Source organism: Scardinius erythrophthalmus (genome assembly GCF_964197995.2).
Source record: "Scardinius erythrophthalmus genome assembly, chromosome: 4".
Taxonomy (NCBI): domain Eukaryota; kingdom Metazoa; phylum Chordata; class Actinopteri; order Cypriniformes; family Leuciscidae; genus Scardinius; species Scardinius erythrophthalmus.
The window spans coordinates 7223625-7251612 of NC_138224.1; the positions used below are offsets into that span (position 1 = coordinate 7223625).

The 27988-nt window shown below is 37.8% G+C and overlaps 1 protein-coding gene across 2 annotated transcripts in view; it reads left to right on the plus strand.

The window, feature by feature from the left end:
• ahcyl2b (adenosylhomocysteinase like 2b) overlaps positions 1-26534 on the plus strand; it is a 40031-nt gene extending 13497 nt beyond the window's left edge. For both annotated transcript variants that reach the window (XM_081364283.1, XM_081364284.1), the window contains 16 exons: positions 11539-11647; positions 11876-12019; positions 12417-12517; positions 15778-15880; positions 15969-16063; positions 16150-16256; positions 17003-17119; positions 17623-17686; positions 18229-18317; positions 19315-19385; positions 19941-20035; positions 20166-20264; positions 20810-20878; positions 21102-21180; positions 24436-24556; positions 25257-26534. In XM_081364283.1, the coding sequence (XP_081220409.1) occupies positions 11539-11647; positions 11876-12019; positions 12417-12517; positions 15778-15880; positions 15969-16063; positions 16150-16256; positions 17003-17119; positions 17623-17686; positions 18229-18317; positions 19315-19385; positions 19941-20035; positions 20166-20264; positions 20810-20878; positions 21102-21180; positions 24436-24556; positions 25257-25263 (1470 nt within the window). In that variant the 3' untranslated portion in view covers positions 25264-26534. The remainder of the gene's footprint in view (positions 1-11538; positions 11648-11875; positions 12020-12416; positions 12518-15777; positions 15881-15968; positions 16064-16149; positions 16257-17002; positions 17120-17622; positions 17687-18228; positions 18318-19314; positions 19386-19940; positions 20036-20165; positions 20265-20809; positions 20879-21101; positions 21181-24435; positions 24557-25256) is intronic.
• Positions 26535-27988: the final 1454 nt, after the last annotated feature.

Here is a 27988-nt window from a genome sequence, read left to right on the forward strand (position 1 = left end):
GTCTTCTTTGCCACACGATTGCTAGTGTTTGATCATTTCTTTGAAAAGTGTTCTCCGAATTATGGCTGGTCTCTGTGTACCTTCTGTTAAGCCAATGCCATTCAATTAAAGCAGACCTATTGTGCCCTCTACAAGAATAGGTCTTCATGCTCGAATGTAAAAACAAACAAAAAACACCTTGTTTTTCAGGTTTTACATTGTTGCAGTACCTCTCTTCCCAGTCTGTGTTTCTCAAAAGCATCATAAGCTGTAATAGATCTTAGAACCATTTGCACCAATGGTCTCTATAATCAACTTTGCTCACGATGCTTTTGAGAAATGCTGCCCTGTTTAGTTCCTCTCTCTATGAAGCCCCTCCTTCTGAAAAGCACCTGATTGGTTAGCTTGGACCAGTGTGTTGTGATTGGTCAAGTCCTTTGAGCATATTTGGGAAATGTCCCACCCCTTACCATAATTGTGAGTTTCAATACACTACTAATTAAGGGGCCGTTAACAGAGAACGCATTTTTCCATTCTAATGCACTACTTCTTCACTGTTTTTCAATTTAAACACATCCTAGACGGACGTATTTAACTGTTGCGCTTGCATCTCACATCTTTTGCAGAGTCTAGCGCATGACACGGCACTCTATAAACACTGCACTCAAGTTAAAAGTTCAACTTTAAAAAAACACACTTCTAGACCTGGGGCCTCATGTACAAAGACTTGCGTTGAATTCATACTAAAACATTGCGTAAGGACAAAGCTGTAAATGTGCGTACGCACAAAAAAATCCAGATGTATGAATCTCTGCGTACGAAGGATCCCACGCATATTCTCTTTGTACATCCCAATTAACGTAAATTTGAGCGCACATGCACGAGCACAACGCCCCACCCAGTCTCCTCCCTTAATTAAACCAATTTAAATATGGTAATGAGTCCACTTTGGCAAAAGAAAACAGTAAGAAAATGACGGCAAGAAATGAAACTTTACAGAAAGTGAATTGGAAGTGCTACTATCGGAGGTAGAAACGAAAAAAAAAAATTGGAAAAGTTTGGAACTTTGTCCTCCGGAATTAATAACAAAAGGAAAAAAATATGAGTGGGAGAGTTTGGCTGATGCCGTCAATGCGGTGGGATCATCGTACTGTAGAGTAGACTGAGTACAGTTGAGACACTTTTTGCGTTTTGATTTTTCACACAAAAATAGACATTGAAAAGAAGTGAATTTCCACATGACATGCCACATGATTACATTAGCTTGTAGACTAAGATGTTATCAATCAATAATACCCACAAGTAGTTTTTATTTTAAATATAAGGTGCTTTTTGTCTCAACTTTGTCTCAACTGTACCCATGTAGTACACTTGAGACAGTGCATGGTACAGTTGAGAGACCCATTTCTAATGTCGTGAAGGTAACTAACCATTCATGGTAAATGTAAATATAAAAAATAAAGACAAATAGAAAAGAAAATAACAACTGGGCAACATTTTTGTTTATTCATCCATTTATATGCATTCATTTTATTTAAATTAGCACTGGTTAAAATGTATAAAGCAGGAACAAGATATGTAGAATCACACATATCAAATTGTATTTTCATTTGCGTCCTATACTGGCTACATGATTGCTGGCTGAACAACTAAACAGTGTGTTTCCTAATAGAACTCTATCGGGGTACAGTTGGTACATGTGTGTCTCAACTATACCCCGCTGGCCACCTCGCACATTTCTCTAGATTTTGCAATTACCTTGCATGACACAATACCATGAAATATGCCCGTTTTTAGGGCACAGAATAACGTTTGTGGTGATACCAGTTACGTTTAACAGTCACATAAGGATAATAAGCTAGTCATTGTGGAGAGTGCATGGTGAAGTGAACATCATATCTTAGAAAAAAAAAGTTTTTCCGATTTCTTCGGATCGGAGATGTGTCCGTTGTTCAAATTTCCCACGATCAAAGAGGACACTAATACGCACGTGCACAGCAAAAATACAACTTGTTATTTAAGCAAGTTATTTAAGGTGTCTCAACTGTACACAGTCTACTCTAAATTACCTTAAAAAGAAATGGTCTGATATAAAGGTGGACATTAAAACCAAAGCTGCCATAGAATAAGGGCTGTATCATTTTGCATAATATGCTTTTATATGTTCTTACTTAATTGCATAATTGATAGAATATTTTCATAAGGCTCGTGTGACAATATATGTCATTTATTTTATAAATTGCAAATTAATAGCAATGTTTCCCACAGGTGGTGGTGCGATAGACTTGTAGAACAATTTGTTGTGTAATGTTTGCAACTTCACTTCATTGCCTGTAAGAGTCGCCAACGGACAAAAACAGTGAGAAATATACGTACGCCAGACATGAAATTGGCGTGGAGGAACGCACATTCTCGCGTTAATTTCACTGTTAGTACATACGACCGTGAGCGTGAAAGCTGCCGTACGCAAAGTTTTTGTGCGTACGCAAGATTGATACATGAGGCCCCTGCTCTTTTTTCGTTCCACTGACCGGCATCTCAAGTTTTTAACAGCAAAAACAAGCTCTGTGTAAACCGGCCCTAACTTAACCAGGCCCCAAGACATTTGAATATGTCTTGTGCAGGAATTATTTAAATAAAGAATATTGTGACATGTTCATTCCTGGACAGTGCACTTCAGAAACAGTGTGCTTTGTAACTTTACAGACCTTTTTCATGCTCAAACAGTAACATTATTACACACTAAAGAAAGTTGAACATGTAAACAATGCATAATAGGTCCTAAAACATTTAGTTGGAAGAACATTCCCAAGTGGCTGTACTTATCAATTTAGACTTTTGCCTAGAGCTAATTTGTCTGATTTACTATTTGAGTCATGTGAATGGTCGTCGCAAAAACTCTTCTCAGGTTAAGTGCCCTGAGATGATCCTCGGTGTCTGTTGCATTAGGCTCTCTCATTTCTGGTGGCGTCATCAGTCAGAGCGGGCTGCCATGTTGTATCACATTACCCATGAGATCCTTCATACTCCAATCCCTGTCTGTTATGACTGTGAAGTGTAGTTGCTATGGGAGTCACTTAAATGGCTTGTAAAGTTTGTGGCTTAAGAGTGAACGTGTGAGGATGAAGACTGTGTGAAGTGAGAAAGCACAGTCGCAGATCAGTGTTTGTCACAGCAAAGGTATTAAACTTTAAACAATTGAAGCATATGCAAAGAACAAGTGACTTAAGTTCTTAAGATCTTAGTTTTTATGATGCAGTGGTGCATGACAGCAACAAATGTTAGTTAACAACACATTTATCGACATATGTTTGTACTTTTTGAATCTTTTTTTTAATGTACAATATGTAAGAATTTTGTAATAAAATATCCAAAAATCAATTGTACTGTGTGATATATTTCCTGCAGTTGTGTACTTAAAATATCCCAAAAGTTCCCAAAGATTTTTAATTTCAGAGAAATTCCAATTTTATATAATGGCTCATCTATGTCGCCCTGTCCCACTTGTCGCCCGTCAATGACGTAATATCCGCGTTATCCCTGGTTTCCGCTCGTACTGCCATAGTAACCATGGCGACAGACAGACATGTGTTAAGTCTAGTGGCACGCTCACGTTGTTGTTGTTTCGTTCAAACATTATGGACCATGGCAAGCAGACTTTGGGACAAAAGGAGAAATAAAACGAGGATCAATATCAGCATGCCGTTTTCGAGATGCCGAGAGCTCCGCGTCCGCGACAAACTTCGACTTGACAGAGACACTGCTCTTGCTTGCACTTTATTATACAGGTGAGCAAATGTACATAAAACTAATCAATGTTATAAAGCTCAACATGATGAAATGTTAGATTATGATCTGTATGTTATTCTAATGTTGATCTATCTTACTGCTAGTCTCATACAGCCAAACTAATACATAGAATAACATTATAACATTCAAGTCACTCAAATACTGTTTAGTGTGATAGTGTAGACCAAGTGAAACAGCGCTGCGTTACCTCACAAGTTTCATTCGTCTAATAAACTGATCTGTGTGAGTATTAATTCAGCACTTGTGGGTAGTTCGGTAGAATGAAATGTCCTCATTCCTTTATATCCAAGGAACTCGCGTGTGGCGCTGATATCTGTCTCTCATTATTAGCAATCGCACCCTGTTAAAAACATCAGTGTAGTCACTCATCCATAAACATTATTAGATCAATCGGCATGACGACAAGTTCTGCTTATGCTTCGTCAACCTACGCCTTTGTTATTGTAAGAGGTTAGCGACTAGTGGCGAAAAATATTACATATTGTAGCTTTAACCAAACAGAAATGCAATTTTTGCTACTCGTCTAAATCAGAGATGCTGGAGTAGACCTATATAATGTTGCCAAAATTAATGTTGCTGATATAAAATTATAAAAAAAAATTAAAAAAAAACATACTTTTTATTATTACATTTATGCATTTGGCAGACTTTAAAATGCATTCAGCCAGGTACACATCTTTCAGTTCATGCATGTTAGGTTATTATGTTTTAAAATGTATATTGTTACATTTTCCAGTTCATGCATGTTAAATTATGTTAACTATTATGTTATTATTAACCATTATGTTCTGTTTTGTTATGAGTTCTATTCTTCAGGCTGCAGCACTCGACAAAACAAATGAAAAAAAAATGACTTGTGAATTTCTGTACGCACATCTTTCCACAGTGAACAAAGTTAATGATTCTCCAGAGATGTTCCGGACCACAGGCTGACGTTACTGTCGCCCTGTAATTAATGAGAAGCTCAGGGGGTGGAAAAAAGACGATTTTTTTCCCCTCCAGAGAGCTATAACTCATTGCTCTCTTCTGCAGGAAAAGCTTTCAATCAATTTTCGATTTTTTGACACTCAAGTGACACCATTATTGTGTGCTCAGGAGCAAAGTATGTCTGGTTGGCTACAAGTATGTGTTACATTTTTCTGCCGTTTGGCCTAGTCAGAGAGCACTACAGTTTTGGATGGTTCATGTGTTATGGTTTTGGATGGTTCGTCGGTTGTCTTCTTTATTATAAAATTATTCTCCACTTAGCAGGAATACTGGTTTCTTCTCTCCTGTTGGAAATACGTTCTGCACAGAACAAGTCCATCGGTTCTGACATCCCTGGTGATAAACGTCCTTGTTCTGTACTGTGATTATGTAAGAATGTGTGTGCATGTGCAACCTTTTGTCCTGGAGTGAATTCTAGACTATCATATCTCATGAAATTTCCATTACAAGTGTCCTTGTTTATTGTCTCTGAACTCGGCATGACTATAGGGTTTTTTGAACCGTAGTTTGCAGCTCTACCCTGCAGAGAGTTCTGTGTTCAAAGTCTAGGAGATCTACTACACTAATGTAGGCCTAAACTCAAGTCTTATTCTCCTCTCAATAGTTGTGTCTGTAACAATACCGTCTATGTTACTAAGTGAGTGAAAGCATTGCAAAATTATTCTTTTCAGTGCCAAGTGCCACCATTATGCCAGTGCAATTACCAACTTGTACCACAACAGTTTAAATAAACAATTCCCCTGGCACACCAGCCAGCCATGACTTTCATCATTGAGACTGGAATCTAAAAGAGTCACTGCAGGGTCATGGATGAGCTGGCTTCTATTTTGGCTCCTTTTCTGCGTCCACACTTATTCAAGGACTGGAACCGAAAATTTAAGCCGTGACTGCATATCGCATTGCATTCATTATTCAGTTTTTATTTGCTTCAAAGTTAGCACACATCTATAATGTATAGAGCAGTAAGATAAAGCGGATGTTGGGGAGACGATTAGGTTCGTTTGGTATCTGCTGTAGATTTTTTACTTTGTGAAGCATAGTAAATTTTAATTGGTGTAGTGCCACAGAGTCAGTCGATTTGGGGTATGTATGTATATATTTATTTATTTATTTGAAAGAATTTAATAGTTTTATTCATCAAGGGTGCATTAAATAAATTGATCGAACATGACAGTAGTCATTTATAATGTCATTTATTTAAAACAATTCCATTACAATTAAATGCTGTTCTTGTGAACTTTATATTCATCAAATACATATTTTTTCATAGTTTTCACAAAAATACTAAGCAGCAAAACTGTCAGCATTGATAATAAGAAATTATTCTTGAGCAGCAAATCAGCAGATTAGAATGATTTCTGAAGATGTGACACTGAAGACTGGAGTAATGATGCTGAAAATTAAGCTTTGCATCACAGGAATCAGTTACATTTTAAACTTATATTAAAAAAGAAAACAGTTCTTTTAAATTGTACACAATAATTCACAATGTTTTTACTGTAATATAAGAGAGCATTTTAAAGTCCTACTGGCCACACACATGTATTCAGTAGTGTACCAAACCTTCGACAGTAATGAAATAGTCTAGATTGTAATGTTAGCATTAAAAAATTAATTAGGCTCTGTTTACTCTTGGTATTAAGGTGCGTCTTATACCCCGCGTTTTGTCGGCTGGTTTGAAGACGAAAAGCATACCAAGCACAATGTTCTCACCATTCCTGATTTCTAACACACAAACACAGCGTTCGGCGTGGTCTTACGGCTATCAGAGCAGAAAGGAAAGCTGATGCTCTCCTTATGGTTTTCTGTAATCTCCGGTCGCATTCATATATGTAAATTGTGCAAGCTTACATTTACCCGTCCATAGACCTTTCCCTCAAAGAAATCAGGACAGAAGTGTCAGAAAAAGAGATGGATTAAAACACCAGGTATAAACGGGAATGTGTCTCCCTCATGGGCCTTAGTCTAAAGTCTTTTTAGTAATGTTTACTTTTTCTTCTGATGGATCCCTAATGTTATCTCGGCAGGCAACTTACTGGGGTTTAGAACAAAGCCACAGCCTAATGATTATCTTCGAGTAAGTAATTCAGCGTTTTAATAAATGAGCGATGAAGTCATCAGCACCCTGCAGCGCGGCTGTGTTTGCGTTCATTGCGGAAGCTCTCACCATGAAAAATCATGCCAGAGCTGGACTGTGAACACTTGGACATCCATTCACAGGAAACATGACCATTTCCCCCCCACCCTGATCTTTAATCATCAGCTCTCAGCACTGTCACGGAAATGTACCGTTAACGTGATGCGAATGTCTCTCTTTTTCCTCTAGTTCTTTCTCTTTCTTATGTAAGTGATCTTTTTTTCATGGAAGTGCTGCTCATGTGGCCTGAATCTCTCCTCCGGTAACATACAACCTTTGTGTCATTCTCAGAAATTGAGCTTTTTGCCTCCTGTTTATTACATAAACCCATTCATATTACCTCTGAAAGATTAAAATACCTATTTTTTTGGCAAAATATTCAGCATCATTTTAAAAGAGGACATAATGGCACAAAATGCTTTGTTTCAGGATATGATTATCCTAGTCTCTTTTTTGGGGGGGGATAACAACCTTTTTCTATGTCATAAATTTTCTTTTTGCTTTTCTTAGATATTCATGAAACCCTTACCCAAGGACTTTATATTTATTTTTATTTGTTCTCTAAATAAACTAGCTGCCCTTACAGTGAACTTAGACCACAGACAGTGTCATATTAGGAACACGCCTAATGCAAAAGCACAGATCCTTCTCTGCACCCAGTAAGTTTATTTGTACACTTGCAACGTCTTAAGCAGAACTGTGTCTGCTAAGACGGCAGTGTAATGCAATGCAAGTTGTGACATGAGGCGCTGCATAAACATAAACCAATGCATCTTCTATGGACACCTTTTCTTTCAGGTCAATTACATTACTAATCTTTTTAGGTTAGTTAACATTGACATGTTTATAGCAAGCCACTTGATTTTTTTTTACATTTGGTTTAATGCCACAAGTTTGTACAACAGGACCGCACATTTGCTACACACTGACCAAGGATTTGCATCTGTATTTGCTTAACTGTAGTATGTTTCTGGACTTAAAATAATGTACAGTATGGACATTTACATTTATGCATTTGGAATGAGAATTAGGTTTGAGAATTAGCGGCTCCATGTCTACCTTTCTGGCTCATTGTGACAACTAACCTATGCCACTCCCACACCATACGCGCGTAAATCTGGCCGGAGCAACGAGTGACGTGCGCAATTTCTCACGAAAGCTTTATAATATGCTTAGCATATTAAATCAGGGTAAGATAAAAATGTGATTGATGATGTATTGACTCATTTAAATTTAGTTAATTCTGAACATCATAAATTACATTGTGTACTATTAAATTGCATTCAAGGTACACATTTGATCACCCTCCTTCCTTTCCCTGGGAATCGAACCCATGACCTTGCTAGTGTCAAACACTACTGTTTAAGCTTGATTAAGGCTTTAAGTGTATTTAGTCTATTCTGTTGTGCAACTTTTTTCATTGCCAGGGTGCACCAACCCACAAAAGACTGATAATTGTTCTCAAATATTTGACTTTCTAAACTCCCTAGATAAAGCAATGTGTGATCCAGGTCTGTGGGAAAGTTATGAAGTCATACTGGGAAGATGTTTTCAAACCACACTTCTAATACTTCAGTTCACAAAGGAAGAGTGAGGCAAGTGTCATGGTGAGGACATTTTCTTGAGACTGAAAGATGCAAGCGTCTGTTGTCCAACTGAACTTTTTGGTTTTTATTTCTATGAAAAAGCTAAATGACAGTCTGGGCGTTGCTGTGGTGGGCAATAGTGTATTTGGTGTATGGTCGAACACACCAGATTACAGAATGACCTTCAGCTCATCTAAGCCTTCTATTGCCTCCGTTTTCATGAATGGATCATCATAAAACATCTATCAGCAATTTGTCTGCTTAACATTGTTGAAGTGTAAAGTCTTGGCATATTTTACTTGTTAAAGGCCAAGAGTTGATGATCAACAAGCTAAACTTTCGACCATGACGCTGATGTTAGCCATAAAGTTGAAGTTAAAGAACTCAAGAACATGCCAGAGTAATTGTCCCTCCAGTACATCCAATCGGTTTCCTCCTGGTCATATATTTTGTGACCAGGAAAACACAAAGAGCCCTTTGTCAAGGCCAGTGGTGCTGGTGTGTGAGTATGTGTCCTTGGCATTTTTCATTATCTTGAGCATTAGACGCATTAATCACCTCCTAAATCACCACCCCTAAAAGTCTCCACAAACACACACACACACACACACACACACACACACACACACACACACACACACACACACACACACACACACACACTCATTTTGCCAACTATGACCACAATCGTTCCAGCCTCTAAACAAATAACAATTAAAAGAGAGATGCACAAAACCCCCCAAAGGGAAACAGTCTCGCATTGTGCTGCACAGGCCATGGAATCAGTTTAGACTGGCCACGCGTAAAGCTGGTATTAAAGTCCACTTCCTCTGTGCCAGTCCCTTCCTTTTAGCACTCAGTTTCTTCCTGTCGCTCTTCGCTTCCCTCACTGTCATGCTGAAGAAAAAGAAGGATGGTGAGATCTTTGAGCCCTCAGTTAGAAAGGTAAGAGGGGAGAAAGTGAGGCTGGTCTTCAAGGCTTTCCTGGAGGCTGTAAGCTTAACCTTCTGGTATGAAAATAGTCCCGAGCCATCTGTGTGCTCAGTGTGGATTAGCAGGGGGGCAGTGTTTGTCGTCTTTTGAAAGTGACGGGTGGTCCAAACCAATCTCTTCTCAGCATCGTTGAACCTTGTTAGACTTTCCAGTGCAAATGCAAGTTCAGGCCGCTTTCACACCTGGCTTGTTTGTTGCGGAACATGGTGCATTTTTTCTCTTAGTTGGGTTCGTTTAGGCCAGGGGTGTCCAATCCTGCTACTGGAGGGCCACTTTCCTGCTGAGTTTAGCTCCAACACACCTGCCTGGAAGTTTCTAATGATCACGAAGACCTTGATTAGCTGATTCGGTGTGTTTAATTGGGGCTAGAATTAAATTTTGGTGGAAGATGGCCCTCCATGTGTAGGTTTAGAGACCCCTGGTTTAGGCATATGCACACTGCAATCAAGCTCCCATCCGTACCAAAATTGAATTGCTGTCTTTTGTAGAATGCTCCAAGTCAGATATGATGCTCATCAAGTTTTGGAACCGAGGTGTGGCTTAGGATGCACGTATCCTGGAAATGTGGTTTTGCCACATTCCTCACTGAATCCGAGCATCCTGAGCTTTTTCTTATCAGATTAGCATCATGTTTTTCCTACGAGTAATTGATTTGTTTGAGTACTTCCAGTACAGTTCTTTGGCCCTTTGTGCCAAGCGATAAGAGATAAACAGGTGCCAAATTGAACTTCACAGAGTCTGTGGGTGTTCGTTTCTCTGTAGGGCTATTGTTGCTGAACCCCTGCGAGTGACAATTGCGTTGAAGTGCTTTCGGGCACAACGATGTGTTTGTGTGAATCAAGGTTTGTGAGTCACACTTGTCTGCATAACTGTGTTTTAATCATGGTCTAAAAGCCATTCACCCATCCTGAAAACGGCACTTCCTATGGCTTCAACCTAAAGCCTGAAGATTAATCACTGCGATCACTCAGTACATGGTTGATTGAACACCGATATGGCACAGGGTTATGTAATAGTGATGCTTTTAAAAATCTCTTGATGTAGCGGGGGGATTTGAGGCTTGCTTTTGAGTCAGATAATAAAGTCAACATGAGATGACTGCACCACGCCGTAATCCTCTCACGGTTCATGCAGCGCTTTCCTCTCTGCAGGCAACAGCTGCCGGTCCATTAATAGTAGTGCAGTTTATCTACACGTCTACGATAAACTCTCAATGGTTTCCGCTGCCTTTCCAGACTTTCATTGAGAGTAGCTTAGTGGTGGCAGACTACACTGATGAAGGATGCTGGTGCAGTTGTCGAGGTTATGATAATGAAATGATCACTGCCTAACTGTGGGGTAAAAGTAAGTACCTAGTACCTGGCAGGTCAAATTGTGTTAAAGATTAGGACTGGATCTTGATTTATATGATTTACTTCTCACTTTGCGAGGAAAGGCTAATTCCCTGTATTCCGCTTAATATGTGAATTGTAGCATTGTTTTCAGACTGGCCATTGTTTACATAATAATTTGACACTTCCTGTGATAATAGGCACACTGTTAAGCATTATCCAGAGTATTACAGCTCAGAAAACAGTTCAAAGATCAATCGGGGGGTGAAATCCAACCTCAGCAAGTAGGCACTAGTTAGAGTTGTTCTTGTTGTTAAAGTATATTTTAATATTTTTTTGTTTACAAAAAACCGTAGAGTCTCTGTATTTATTTTTTTTATTTATTTTTTTTAATAAAAAGTGACAGTAAGGACACAAATATTAAGCAGCACAACTGTTTTGGACAACATTGATAATAATCAGAAATGTTTCTTGAGCAGCAAATCAACATATTAGAATGATTTCTGAAGGATCAAGTGAGGTAATGATGTTGAAAATTCAAAAAGTCAATTATGTATAAATCTATATAAGAAAATTCAATATATACATAGCGGGTTTTTTTGTATGTATCTATTTTTTTTTTTTTTTTTTTTTACAATTCAGTAGCTTTTTAATATCTCACCCTGAGCTTGTCTCTCTCTCTTGTCCTGACCTCCACCCTTTTTTGTTATGACAGATCCAGTTCGCAGACCAGAAGCAGGAGTTCAACAAACGTCCCACCAAGATCGGCCGCAGGTCTTTGTCTCGCTCCATCTCACAGTCTTCTACAGACAGTTACAGCTCAGGTATGACATTGTACAAGCACCAAAACGCACTATAGACTCAGGCTACTGTGCGTAAAATTAGTTTTTACCACACGTTTGGGGTCGAATGTAGTGAGTCATGTGAACAAAGGAATTCCTGTGTGGCTTCTCAGGCAGGGCTCTTTAGAAGGATTACATTGATAACGCAGAGTAGAGTTTAGGAAGGGACGTCAAATCTACATTCCTTTACATACATATTCCCTTTTTCAGCCGCCTCATACACGGACAGCTCCGATGACGAGACATCTCCCCGCGACAAGCAGCAGAAGAACTCCAAGGGCAATGGAGACTTCTGCATAAAGAACATCAAACAGGCCGACTTCGGACGCAGGGAGATCGAGATCGCAGAGCAAGGTGAGAGGGGCCCTGTGTGCATTAATATTTACATGTGCCGACAAGCTATAACTGTTTTTACGAGCATGACGGCTGATTGTGCAATGCTGTTGTCCGCAGGCCAGCCAGCATATTAAGCTGTTGGTATTTGTTTATGTGCGAAGTCAAAGTGTGTGTTTGTGCGAGATCAAGCGAAGCATGTTTTGATGTTCTTCCTGTGATGGTGAGAGGCCATATGTTCACAGCAGGGCGCCTCTTTCAGCCCCTGTAACCACATGGCCAAATACTCCATTGTGCACTCACACACAGCCTGTCTTCGAGGTTTAAAACTCTTTCTATATAATCAAGGATGTTAGCATGTTTATTTTAATATTATAGGCATGTGTTAATGACTTTTGTGGGTATTTTTGTACTGTAGAGATGCCTGCTCTCATGGCTTTGAGGAAGAGAGCTCAGGGAGAGAAGCCATTGGCTGGAGCAAAAATTGTGGGTTGTACCCACATCACTGCACAGACTGCTGTGAGTGTCTGTACACACACACACACACACACACACACACACACACACACACACACAATTATACACCAAATACTTGAAGACCTCATGTTGACTTAATTTGTTCTTAAATTAAACTGATTATATTTAATTACACTATAATTCCAACACCCTAATCCTAACTCTACCACCTTTTGGGACATTATTTTCCAAATTTAGGAACCTTTTTATTGTCTATAGGAGTAAATTTTAAGAGTTGTTACTGTATTTGTGAAAATGTTTTCAAAATGAATGCTGGTGTTTTTATTTTATTTTATTTTTTTATAGCAAACTGACATTTGTATTTCATAGGGCCCGTTTTATTAAAAAAAATTCAAATTCTGTTTTATTTACCCCATTTTTTTTCTTTTTTTTTTGTTTTCTGGATATGTAGCTTAATAAATTTGTTATCAAAAAACGGTGGCAATTATATTAGTTTTAACATTATTATATTATATTATATTATATTATATTATATTATATTATATTATATTATATTATATTATATTATATTATATTATATTAGTAATATATTTCTGACCATATTTCTTTAAATGGGTCATGACATGAGAAATCATTTTGCCGCCTTATTTCCCACTTGTCTCTGTACAAACTTCAGAAGGATCCCAGTGTCGGCAACAAGTGGCTGTTTTATTTTATTGGCCTCCTGGATTGTGTCGGAGAATTATGTGTGTTTGGAGCATTTTGTGTTTGTAAACTAGGCACAGTGCAATAGAGAGTTTGCAAAGAAACTTTTGATAAAAAATGAAGCAGTCGCAAGTAAATGATTTCATAATGCTTTGTCTGTAAATGGTGGTTCTATGGATGTTTTCAAAACATTTACTTGCGAGTGGGCATTGATACGGTTTCCTATGCATTGGCATTAGCCAATCATAATAGTGGCTGTTTACTGACAAGCCTTAAAGGGACAATAAGTAACTTTTTAGGTATTTTGCCAATGATCTGACTTATCCTCGTAAACGAAGAATTTATTATCTTTATATACATGGGACGGGTAGGTCCACGGAGGCTTCCATGTAGTTCCGCCATCTTGAAAAACTATAATAGCAGAGAGGGACAAAAAGTACTAGGCCAACGCGTTTCCACAACGCGTTTTCGTTCAGAGCCCCCGTCAAGTGACTGAAGCAGAAACGGAGCAGAGCAGTGAGAGGCGCTTTTGTCACTGCCCCGGCAAGTTTAAAAGGCTGCACTGCACGGTTAAGTCAAAGGATAACGAGTCCTCTTAGTCGAAAAACTCCACAATAAGACCGTAAAGGGAAACGTGATCGGAGATTACAAAAACAAGGGTTATTAGCTATAATGTCGGGATAGCTAATGCAGGAGAAAGCTTTCAAAAGAGACGCTGAAGTTGCCTGCTTTCTTCTCGACAGGTAAGTCAATGTTAAGGTCTTAATTACAGGCTTTTTGTTTCTTTATTAGCCTATATAGACCAGCGTTTCCCAGCGGGAAACTGTGTAAAAAAAACAAATCTTTACCATCAATCTCGGATCGTCGGAAGTCTCTAATAACAACAAATAATGCGCACAAATTTATAATACAAATGCAAATCATAAGTTTTTGGCGTTGAATTGCGGAGGTTGCGCTTGCATGTGATTTTATTCCCGTGCCTCATTCCCAGTGCGTCCACATAAAGCTGCCTATTTTTCATTGATGCGCTTACAGTCAAATACACACGAATTGTCACAACGTCCGTCTTGCCGCGTATTCACATCGGTTGTGCTGCTGTCAACGCAACGCGTGCGATTAATATTTTTCAATTTAACACGTTAAAAATATTTAACGCAATTAAAGCAGCATTTTTTTCTGTCATCCTTTGGCTAGCGTTACATTATATAATCACGTTCTTCATGCCATGCAAGCGAGAAAATACAAAAGAGAATGCGCTGTCCTGTGATGCTGACACGACGCGCGCCAGACTCGACTTCTCTTTCGAGCTTTCGCTTTGAGTATCCTCATGAGAGCAGTCTTAAATTAGTTAAATAAAGTCTTAAATGAACGTTAAGAGTTGTGAGAAAATGGGACGCGTGTGGGATCCACGTGACAGTGCAGCAGTGACATCAGAATCAAATAACACTTCATTCATAAAAAGATGCCATTAAACAATTATTTGAAATATACTGTCTTTATGATGTTTCTACATTAATTTGGAGATTTACTGTGAAATTATTAGGCTACATAAAATATAGTAAAAACAAGCTATCTTGTGCAATTATAACAAAATTATATATTATATAAAATTAAAAATGTTTAATTCATTCATTCATTTGTAACATGCATGAACGAAGAAAAAAAAAGGAACAGGAAGAAGAAAATCTTATGGTACTGGTAGCCTACCTGTCATTTATTTGTGCACATCAAAAATAATAATAAAAAACAAAACCAGCACATTTCAAAGTATAGTATCAAAGTAGTATCGTGACAACACTAGTGTAGGGTGCCACACATTTTTTTTAAATTTCAAAGGGTGCCTTGACTGAAAAAAGTTTGGGAAACACTGATATAGACAGTAGAACATAGTTAAAAGTTAAACAGGCTCTTTGATGAATAGCAGCTATTGAGTAAAGTAGAGAAGGTCCTATAAACAAGGTTGTAAGTTTTGTTTGTTCAAAACTGTAACATTCGTTTGTTCGTTGTGTCAAGTTGTAGTTTGTTTGAAATAACAAACCAGTTCACCAGAAGGAAAACTCGACGAGGTGCTATTAGAAGACATCCTGTCAAAGCTTTTTGGTACATATCGCTTACCGTAGATGCAACGCGCATTTGAAAACGCGAGGCGCTGGAGAGCAAAATTAGTTTGATTGCAAAATACAAATTCACCACTAGATGGGAGTAATTCTTACTTACTGCCCCTTTAAAGGAGCCGTGCCTTTTCAGACAGAGGGTCATAATGAGGGTTACAAATTATCGTTTTTCCACAAATGTATTTGTTTTGTTTGTTTTTTTGTGGAAAAAACTTTATTAGCATTATAAGTTAACCTCAAGAAACATATTAAAATAATAATAAAAAAAATCCATGTCATGACTACTTTAAGTTAAACAAAAATTTTATGGCAGGTGATAGTGAAGAAGACCTTTTGCGTTTCTGTGTGTCTGACTATCTGACATTCCACGTTATACTGTAAAAAAAAATTTGTGATTGGATTCCGTCAGCGTTTTCCACATCACAGAAATCCTGAGGCTCTAATTTCACTAATGCGTTGTCGTATGTGTGTGTGTGTTTGCAGGTGCTGATGGAGACCCTCTCTGCTCTGGGTGCTCAGTGCAGGTGGGCCGCCTGTAACATCTACTCCACTCAAAACGAGGTAGCAGCCGCTCTGGCTGAGGGAGGTAAATCTTTTTCCTTTCTTATTCCCTTTCCATTATTCTGTTATATACTTTTCTGTCCTGATTAACTCCTGTGTGTCGTGTCTGGCAGGTTTCTCAGTGTTTGCCTGGAAGGGCGAATCAGAGGATGACTTCTGGTGGTGTATCGATCGCTGTGTTAACGTGGAGGGTTGGCAGCCCAACATGGTAAGTGGTAACTGGACTATATACACCTACAACTGGACTACGAAACATTATGACTGTTCAGTGTCTCAACAGCTTATGCCTTGTAGATTTTAGATGATGGAGGGGATTTGACCCACTGGATTTATAAGAAATATCCCAACATGTTCAAAAAGATCAAAGGCATCGTAGAGGAGAGCGTGACTGGAGTTCACAGGTGATTACATTTGTGAAAAGACTTTGATTTGTTAAATACATTAAAATAGTGTTACATTTCTGACATTCGGTGTGGACTAAGTCAAAACTTCAGATTTAAAATGTAATATATTATGAACAATGTGGGAACCTCAATTGTTTTTCGCATATCAAATAGCGATGTCTCCATCTAGTGGCAAGTAGTGGAACTGGCAGATGTAATGGTGATTGAAGTATAATATTTTAGAGAGGCAAGATATTAAAAACATTAAAACTATCTTTATTCCCAAAGACTCTTAAGCACACTAAAGCTGCATTTATTTAATTCATAAAGAAACTGTAGTATTGCCATAGTTTTCAATTTTAATATATTTTAAAATGTAATTTATTTATTCCTGTGATTTAATATATGCTGATTTGCAGCTCAATAATTATTATTTATATTATTAGTGATCAATTAATAATAATAGTTATTATCATCAGTGCTAAATGCTTTATTTCTGGGTGGAAACGTAATACTTTTTTCACGATTCTTTGATCCTAAATATATATATATTAAAAAAACAAAAGTTATTTTACATCATAGTAATATTTCTTAATATATCTGAAAATATTCATATTAAATCTGAAAATATTAAAAATCATAATTTATTCCAGACTTTTAAACGGCAGTGTTATGTATTATTTATATAATTATTATATATTACCTTATTATATATTTTCTTTTTGTTGTTTTCTTGCTAAGCTGTTCTCATATTCTGTTCCCAGGCTATACCAGCTATCAAAAGCGGGCAAGTTGTGTGTTCCTGCGATGAATGTTAACGATTCAGTCACCAAGCAGAAATTTGACAACCTGTACTGCTGTCGGGAGTCTATCTTGGATGGGTATGTCTCTTGGTGACTTTTCCTAACCCTAAGCCTTAACTAGTCTAACTCAAAATAGTTTTCCCAGTCAATATGGTTAAAGAGGTCCTATTATGCTTTTTTCACATTTTCAACTAACTTTAGTGTGTAATGTTGAGCCTGTAAAGGTCTGCAAAGTTCTGAACTCCCTGAAACTTCCACTGTAGTCTTGAGTTTTCTTCCAGGAACGAACACTCACAATATTCCTCTTTTAAATAATTCCCGCCCAAGGCATACATAAAATAAAGGGACTGGGTCTGTTGAGTTAGTTAGTAGTGTGTAAAAACTTGGGGTTACGGCGTGATATTTCCCAGGCACGCTTGAGCAATCACAACACACTGGTCCAGCCGACCAATCAGAGCACATTGCACTTATTATGCCCTTTTGCAGACTAAATGTGCAGAGTATCAGTTCTGCAGGTTCTGAATTATGTGGTTTATAGTGCTGTATGTTTTTACTGAGCATGTTTGTGTTTTGTGTTCAAGTCTAAAGAGGACCACAGATGTGATGTTTGGAGGGAAGCAGGTGGTGATTTGTGGATATGGAGAGGTGAGATAAATAAACAGCAGTTGTTTCCAGCTAATAACCGTTTCCTATGAGAACCTCTGGAGAGCTGCATTCTGAACTTCAGGATTTTCTTGGCATTATATGTAAAATAATTTAAATCTATTTATTCCAATGACTGGTATCTGACATGTCCAGCCCTGCAAGATCTATAAAATTATTAGCGATTTGCCCAATTATTTAAGCCCCAACCATTTTAAAACCATTCTGCAGGTCTGCCTGCTTATTCAGTTCCTTCTGTCAATCATTTTTGGTGGCCACACCTCCACTGCGCTGCTGCATTACTGCATTATTAAACAGATACCAGATATGGCCACTAGAGGACAAGACCTCTAAATGTGTTTCTTTTGATTTCTAAAAGGAAAGTCAACCTGATTGCTTAATTCAAATGTTTTTCCAGGTGCAACAAAAGATGTTGATCATGTACTGTTTGTGTCAATCACATTGGGTCCATGTGTGCTTTATAAATATTTTCTTTGAACCTTTTTGTTCTGAATAATTACTTTGTTGGTCTTTGTGTGTGTAAGGTGGGAAAAGGCTGCTGTGCTGCTCTCAAAGCAATGGGCTCCATCGTCTACGTCACTGAGATTGACCCCATCTGTGCTCTACAGGCCTGGTGAGTCTGAAGTCACTTTCACTGAATCATGTCTTTTACTAGATGCCATTGAATTACACTTAATGTCATACTAGTGTGTTAAAAGGTTAGTTCACCCAAAAATGAAAATTCTGTCAGTAATTACTCACCCTCATGTTGTTCCAACCCCGTAAGACTTTCGTTCATCTTCGGAACACAAATTAAGATATTTTTGATGAAATCTGAGAGCTGGATCACTCCTCCTGCAGGCTTATGGACACCTTAACTTGCTGGCCCAGAAAATGTATTTAAGACATTGTTAATATAGTCCAAGTGACTCCAGTGGCTCAATCTTAAGTATATAAAGCGACGAGAATACTTTCTGTGCGCAAAAACAAACAAAAATAACGACTTTATTCCACTTTTCATTTCCTTCTCTCTGGACCTTGACTCTTTTTACGTAGTGTTTAAGCGTAGCGCGTCTGTGTTGCACGCCACCACGTAGGCTCACTATTGGGCGACTCTGGTCATGTGTGATATGTGGTGACGTGAAACACAGACGCGCTACGCTTAAACACTACGTAAAAAAAACTCGAGGTCCAGAGAGAAGGAAATGAAAAGTCGTTATTTTTGTTTGTTTTTGCGCACAGAAATTATTCTCGTTGCTTTATAAACTTTGTGTTCCGAAGATGAACGAAAGTCTTACGGGGTTGGAACAACATGAGGGTGAGTAATTACTGACAGAATTTTCATTTTTGCGTGAACTAACCCTTTAATGTGTAAATGCTTGTGAATCAGCAACCAGAATGGCTCTCCAGGACTGTGTGTTCAGCATTATTGCGCACCTGTTTCATATTATCGTAGTACAGTACTTTCCTAAACATTGTAAACGTTTCTTTAATCACTGTTGCCTCACCGGTCAGTTTTCTGTGTTGAATAACAGCAAAGTTCTTATTCAGCATTCAGTCTCATGGTTAGTCTTTATTGTTTTACTCTTTAGAAAGACTACAGTCTTTAATATATATTTGTCATCACACAGCATGGACGGCTTCAGGCTGGTAAAACTCACCGAAGTCATCCGACAAGTCGACATCGTCATCACCTGCACAGGTATTTTTAGATCTGATTTTGATTGTTGTAATCTTTAAATGTTTACATGGTGATTATTATTCTGTTTGACATATTTTTTAAGGAAACAAATTATGAAAAGTTACCCAAAAATGAAAAGTACGGTCTACTTTTTACTTACTTTTGTAATTGCTTGTAAAAATGGACATACCTTACAGATACACTCCTTTCGTGTCCCAAAATAGATTTTTTTTTATTTTACATTACATTATATGGATTCAAGCCTCACCTGTAAGATGTACTGTAGTATGAACAGGACAATTCAAGAGTCAAACCTGAATCACAGTTTAATCTGTAGGCAGCGTGTTGCACTTGTGGATGAAATTACTTTTAATAATTGCATTTTGACTTGGTTCAACTTGATTCTTGGTCCATTTAGTTGTTCTATGGAGGAAAGACAGGTGAAGAACGAGAGACTCCCAGGATTATGTGGCACTTTGAGTCATTTCAGATCAATATCATTCCCAAAGCTCCCTTCATCAACTAAATAAGTTTTTAATTTACATTCATCTCATTCTTATTGTGTGATGTCCATAGGCAATAAAAATGTGGTAGTAAGGGAGTACATGGACCGCATGAAGAACGGCTGTATCGTCTGCAACATGGGCCACTCCAATACTGAGATTGATGTGGTGAGAAACCTGCTCTAACTCAGAGATTTCACATGTTTATTTGATAATGTCTGAGAGTGCACATGGTTACCGAGTAAGTGTTTTTGTATTGTGCACCTTATTCTTTAACACATTTCCTTCAACTTTTCAGGCCAGTCTGCGGACCCCTGAATTGACCTGGGAGCGGGTGAGATCGCAGGTGGACCATGTCATCTGGCCAGATGGAAAGAGAATAGTGTTGCTGGCGGAGGTTTGAGATTGGAATTTTTTATTTAAAGTCCCCCTATTGTGTTTTTCAGGTTTTGCCTTTCATGTAGTTTGTTATAAAGCAGAGTAGGCTCTCAGAAAGGGGGGGTTTAGAGAGACTGAATACTTTACCAAACCGTTTCAGACACTAAGAAAAGAGCTAGAGAAAATTCAGAAAATGAAAGTGGTTTTTGAACTTGGATGCATGTAATTGTATTGTATGAGACTGTGGGGTGTGTACATAGCAGACTTAAGGAACCTTTAACATAATTGGAGCACTTTAAGTACATCTTCATAATGTCTTAAAATCGCAACTACTTTCATTGTAGTAAATGTCTCCTACATATAAATGCATTTACACATTTAGTGTTGCTAAATATCTGGGATGTATGCCTGTGTAGGCAAGTTTATTTATTTTATCGGTGGTAATTCAGAGTGCTTTACACAGGCATTATAAAAAAAAAAAGATAAGATTAAAATGTTACAGAAAACAAAGTTGGTTAGCATTTTAATGTCTTAAATGGTCCAAATATATATGTATATTTCCAGGGTCGCCTCCTAAACCTGAGCTGCTCCACTGTTCCTACCTTTGTGCTGTCCATCACGGCTACTACCCAGGTGAGAAGAGAGAAAACGAGTGAAAATTTACACAAATGACTTCATTAAATGCATAATGTGCTTTTGTGTCCGTGAAAAGAGAATTTGACTCTGATTTCAATCAGAGAATGGGTTTCTCAGTCTGTGTGCAGTGTGAGAGTATGAACCCCAGGCACTTAAAATGTGTGTGTGTCACAGCCTTGCTGTTGTCATGGTGACTGATTTCTTGCTCCTTTTCTCCCAGGCTCTGGCTTTGATAGAGCTGTACAATGCTCCTGAAGGCCGCTACAAACAGGACGTCTACCTGCTGCCTAAGAAAATGGGTATGAATTATAGACGTGCATGGAAAAAATGCCATTTCTAAACCCTTCTAAATGGTTATGCATGACCTGAAACAAACTATTTGAGAGTTCTGAGCTGCTTATCTTCCATTTAAGACGAGTGTCGCATGCAGTAAACCCAGTAATTGAGTGAAATCCTCAAGTGTTGTGTTAATATTATGGCTGTCTAGGCTTGTAATCACTGTAATTGGTTTGGTCTGTGCTGTGCACGGATGTTTTCAGCCTGTTTAGAGATTCAGTGTTTTCTGCGGCACACGGTGTAGAAAGTTAAGCGATTGTAGGATCCTGCATAGACCCTGAGGAGCAGGAGACAGCTGAAAATAGGTCATGCTGTCACAAACGGCTGCTACTTATCACTGCAAACTGCACTGCTCTGTCATTTCCCATCCCTTCTATTGCTCTTCATTCAAACCTGCAGCTCATCCTCACAGAAACACAAATATATGAGATTGTATTTCAAACGGCTTCTTTAACTCTTGTGTTGTGTTCAAAACCCTATAACACTTGTGTTTCCGGTCAAAAATGACTTAAACACAACATGAGGGTTAAGAGGAGGTGGAAAGATATTATATTCAGTTAAATTCGCTTTTCTGAGATTTCCTTGATTCTCTGAGGCTACGACTACATTAATCCGGATACATTTAAAAACTTTTCATTTCAAAATGCTCTGTCCACACTAGCCTTTTTCAAGCGATACTTGTCCACACCAAGCGTGCCGCACATGTCCTTAGTTTGTTATTTGATGTTATAAAAAGGGAATGTGACGTCATGATTGACAGCTTTTCTAAATGAAGTAGTCACCAGTGATCTCTTTTTATTTACATTTCAGACCAACAAAGTATTAACAAAAAGCATGTTTCCTACTTGAACATAATGTTGCTCTCCTTTATACAGACCCTTTCCAAAAATTAGAATATCATGGAAAAGTTTAATTATTTTAGGAATTCTTCAATGTGAAACTAATTTTATAAAAAAGGCTGATTGCTGGCAAAGTGAGATATTATAAGCATTGATTTGTTATAATTTTGATGATTATGGCTTACAGCTTATGGAACCCACGAAATCAAAATTTTTGAAGATTAGAATATTACTTGAAATCACACTGTAGTAGTTACACAGTAATCCCATGGTCATTGAACCAGGTTTTGGTTATTTTGGCAGTGTGGGCAGGTGAAAATCCTGCTGAAAATCATCTTCATCTTCATAAAGCATCTTCATAAAGCTTTTCTGCTGAAGGAAGCCTGACGTGCTCTAAATGTCCTGGTAGACGGCTGCATTGACTCTGGACTTCCAGGACATTAGAGCACTTCATGCTTCCTTCAGCAGAAAAGCTTTATGAATTGCATGGCATCTACTTTGTATTCTTCATAAAGCAATGTTCTATGCATTTGTCCCTGTCAAATAAATATTAAATAAATAAAACTCATGCTAACTTAGTGTTTAGCTAACTTAGTGAAGATTATTAGTACCAGACAAAAAGACGACGTACGTTATATGTAAAAAAACTGCACATTGAAACATATGTTTGCGATGTCTGCCATCATATTCCTGTCTCTCTTCAACGTCTCATAAGTTAGCATTTGTTTGTTGTAACGTGGCTGTTGTACTGCGATGCCCACCGTGTCAGAGCTCATCTGCTGTCAGTCAATCCTGCATCACCATGGCGCAAACACTTAACGTTACCATGCTTCGTCCTCTGTCACTTGCCTGCTGCTGGATGTGTAAATCTGGTTGTTCCGGTCCGAGATCCTTAATCTTTTTTTTTTTCTTCAAGCGAAAGTATTGAGAAAGGGTTTTTTTTGTAAATAAATAACAGAATTTGGATTAACTGCTGCCATTGCGTAATAAAAAGTGATCAGCGTAGTAGCAAGCAAGGTTGGTTATTTTCCGCCGCGTACAGTTGAATGACAGGTGACGAGAACCAATCAGATTGGATAAAATAACATGTATCCAATTATGATTGGCCAGGGACGCAACAACTTGCGCCCCGAGGAGGATCTTTAAGAAACCAATCAGAGACCAGCTTCAGGTCACATGCTGCCCGAGAATTTGTGTACTCACATAGACACCCATGTGTCCGGCGTCCCTCGCCCATGAAACGTATTGAAAAACATAGTAAATAGTTAATCGATTAAAGACAGTTTTTATTACATTCTGAGGCTCTTACTACCAGCCGGCACATGAGTAAACTATTATTTTTTTTTTTTTATTTCATTTTAATATAATGTTTTTACACATGTTAATTTCTGAAATGTTGATGGGGGCGGCGCCCCAGCGCCCCCTATGGACAAGCCGCCACTGGTAGTCACCAAGGCAGACTTTTATTTGGATTTTCGGGAGGAGATTGGAACTTCATCTTTAATTTCTACATGTCCATAACTGTTTATTTCAACCAATAAACTTTGTACTGACCGTTTCTGACGTGTTCACTACTGCGCAGAAGCAGGTCCTAAATCTGCGTAAGATGTCAGCGCCATATTAGGACTTTGGCTTTTCACCAATGGAAGAGAGTGAAGGGGCGTCGTCCATCTTTTTTTTAGTCTCACACAAGCATTTTTCCAAACGCTACTTGTCCACACAGAAACGCTAAAATCATCTTACTTTGCATGTGTGAAATGTAATAAAAGCACACTGTGATGATACAGAGACCAAGCATATTAAAGTTCTCACGCTCTGGCACAACTATTTTATTAGCAAAATATCTCACCGCTTGCATGCGTCCAGGTCGCACTCAACCACCACTCTATGTATTGTCTAAATACAATTTGCCGCAGGACAGCAATTGCGAGTACATTTTCTATCATCTTTGGAGGAATGCAATATGAAGAATGTACGAAGAAACATTTATCTTTAGCAACACTGTAAAAGTGAATGGCGCATAACAGACATAGCAGTATAAACATAGATGTCTGTCAATACAGTATTTGTCACGACTAAACATGCGTCATCATTTTTCACTGTCCACACTACAATGCAGAAATGGCATTATCAAATGTTTCCACGTCTTCAAAAATATTAGTTTTCGCAAGACTAAAATGCTGTATTGGCCAGATTAGTGTAGATGTATACTCAGTCTTTGCATTGGAAGTAAAAAACTGTTTAAATAGCATTTGGTTTTCTGAATGTGATTTTATTTTATTTTTTATGAATAACATAATAGTGAGCATGAAATGCAAGTTATATTGATGTGTCTTTTCTTGATGCACAATTTTAAATACTAAACTGCTGTTTTTGCAGATGAGTATGTGGCCAGCCTTCATCTCCCTACGTTTGATGCACACTTGACTGAACTGTCTGACGAACAGGCCAAATACCTTGGCCTGAACAAGAACGGACCCTTTAAGCCAAACTACTACAGGTCAGCGGCTGCTTGTTAAAATAGTTTGATTTTAAAGTGTCCCTATTATGCTTTTTCAAATATTACCTTTCATGCAGATTTAAAGATCAAAGTGCATGACAAATTAAGTTATTGTCTCCTAAAAGAAAGAACCAATTCTGAACTGCCTGAAACGAGTCGTCAGCAATTCCAGTCTCACTTCCTGTTACATACCTACGCATATTTCTCATTGGCTGCCGGTGAACAAAGTCTACTACGTCTACGAAAGCAAAACCACTTTGCATGCACTTCAAAAGGATGAGATTGATACAGTAAAACCGATGCCATCATTACTGTGTATCAAGTGCTGAGGAAGATCTGGAGCTGAAATTAAGATATAGGATGGGAGATTTGTTTCCTGTAAGCAGTAGACCAATCAAAACAGACTGGGCCATCTGACCAATCAGAACAGACCGGGCCGTTTGACCAATCAGAGCAGAGTAGGCTCTCGGAAAGGAGGGGTTTAGAGAGACCCAATCCTTTATCGAGTGGTTTCAAACACTGAGAAAAGAGCTGAAGCTGTAATGTATATTATGAGAGTGTGTTTCGACCTTGGATGCATGTAAACCTATTGTAGGAGACTCCAAAACAAAATTAGGAACCTTTAAAATAGCATAATAGGGGCACTTTAAAAACTCCTCAACCTGTCTGTTATTAACCATTTGTAATGTTTTATTTTTAGGTACTAGATCCATTTACAGATGGGAAACGAAGACTAAAGAAATTACCAAGACTCCATAAATTCATAAAGACGAAGGCGAGACAGAGCTGTGTGTCACAGCCTGCCTTTGAAGGGGAGGGAGAAGCCCTGATCTGATTGGTTGAGGGTGAAGGGCGTGGCTAATTAGCGCTACGGCAGTATTTATTTATTTTACGCTAGAATAACATGGCTAACCTTTTATGAGCTGCTACTGCCAGTGGTGCAACCTAGCGACGTTTTCATGGAGATTTCACCATTTCATCTTTTCTTCGCTTCATGTGTTAGTTGTACGTAATCCATTTAGAGATCTTTTATTGTTTAAGTTCCGATAAAGAAAAAAAAAAAAAATTGTTCAATTATACCTGATGATTTAGGCATGGACATGCCACTTGCATGTGCCCTGTTCTCTTGTTTTCTACATGATGATTTTTTTCTTTATATAAAATAGGGGGTGGGACAGAATACAGTCAGGCGCAGGGTTTGAAATCGTTTATTTTAGTTGATCACACTATTCTTTTGTTGTTGTTTATTTTTTTAAACTTGTATTACCGTAATTTTTACAGCAGATTTTAACATTTTGCGCTCTCTTGGTTCTAAATAAAATCTGTTGAAATTTAACTGGATTGTGAACGATTCGGGGGAGGGGCTTATCCCCACCGTTCATATAGACTGGAAGCTCATTGGCTGACGCATTAGCATTTCAAATTTCGCTCCCAAAAGCAACACACTCTTTCCACACAGTTTTTAAGAATGTCAGTATTGATGTTTGAGATGGAAATGCTCAAACTGCGCATTCACAAATCTATCCATATTATTGCTGAAACTCGTCAGGCTGTGTAATCACAGGGGTGTATATTAGGATATTTATACTTTTTTTTTTTTTTTTTTTACTTTTCCTTCTTCCATCATCTTTTGTTCCTATGAACTCATCCTCTGTCTATCATTATAAAAATAAGCAATTAAATGTTATAAGATACTCTAGTGTAATATGAAATTTAATGAAACCCTTGTTTTATATACTGTGAAGTAGAGCCTATATCAATGAGATACCAAATGTACAGTAAATCCGGTACTGAGTTTCTTTCCAGGTCCTCAATGGGAGAGAGAGATGTGTGTGTGTTAAATGAAGCCAAGACCAACTGTGTACTCATTTCAGAGGATTGAAGGAAAGCTTTGCTGTTTGCAGGCCTGTAGAGCAAAAGCTGCCTTTGTGTCTGGGATATTCAAATCTAATAAAATTGGGACCTATATTTTACTATACTTCTGAAAATCTTTATGGCAGATATTTATCTCTTTTTTGCCATCTGTGTTTGTCATAAAGGGAATCAAAATTACTTTTTACCTGTTTACTGTTTAATGTGGCGTCACTTTCTTTTACTCTGTCACATGTGTAGGTGTCAATTAGCTGGTACTTTTGTCCTACTTATGTTCCTTGTTGTATGATAAAACACAATGTTACTGTTCCTGGGGCATTTCATAAATTAGGCTGCTTATATCATACTGCAAAAAAATGATTTTCTTATTCTGGATTTTTGATAATGGGATTTTCAACAAATATTGAAACATTCTGAAATCAAGATATATTTACTTGAGAAGCAAAGTGACTTAAGATATTAAGGGCCAGATTTACTAACAGATGTGCTAGCGCAAACCCTCTTTTGGCGTAAAAAAAGAAACTACTGTCAGGATTTACTAAAGACATGCAATGAAAGGGTTATTTTTGCGGCTGACCTTATTGCATATGCATTTGTTTCAGACGCAAAATTTTTGGGTGGGAAATACAGGTATTTAAATGAATCATGCAAGGTGATTTGGTTCATCAATAGGTGGCAGCAGAGTGAAATGTGGACTTTTAAATTTGGACTATTTGGTCTGAACTTTTGATCTAAAACAGACAATTTCAGAATTACTGTGTGTGTGTGTGTGTGTGTGTGTGTGTTCATGCGCAAGCATGTTTAGAAATAAAATGCAGTCCCAGTGGAAAGGAAAAATGTGTTCGTAGAAAAGAGGCTTAATGTATTTTATGGAAATAATTTGAGACAAATCTAATTGATGTAAAAAAAGAAATAAAAAGTGTATCATATCTCTTACATTTTTTATTTAAAATAAAATCTGAAAAATAAAATTAATGTGCACTTTAAAAGTCTTAACACATCCAATTTTCGTACTAAACACTAAAAATAGTTTTTTACGTACTTCCCTCTTCTGGGTCAAAAGGGACCCGGATGCATGGTATGTAAACATGGTAATTTGTTTTAATCAATTTTTTGCTTCTCAATTAAATGTATTTTGATTTAAGAATGATTAGATATTTTACTGGTAAGACAAAAATAGCAGTGCAATTTTACAAAACCCTAAAGGCATATAACAGTGTTACGTTTTCTCCCAAACTTTTGCTTTCTCTACAAACACAAGACGGGTTAAATGATTGTTCATGTGTTGTTAGTATGTGCTGCTCTTCGGTAGTTTGTGTTCAGAGCGTCGTATTAAATATGTAAATGTATCGACACACCATCTTTTCAATAACCATCCTATCACGTTCTTTATCTGGTTAACACACAAACTATGTACTAAAGCAAATCAAGTAGTGTACGTCTTGTTAAAATGTGTTCAACCCATTGTCTTAATTTTTTTTTTTTTTTTGAGGTTACATGTTTGTGTGTGTGTGTGCATTACAATGTTTAAGAGGCTCGTGTGCACAAACCGGGGTCTTT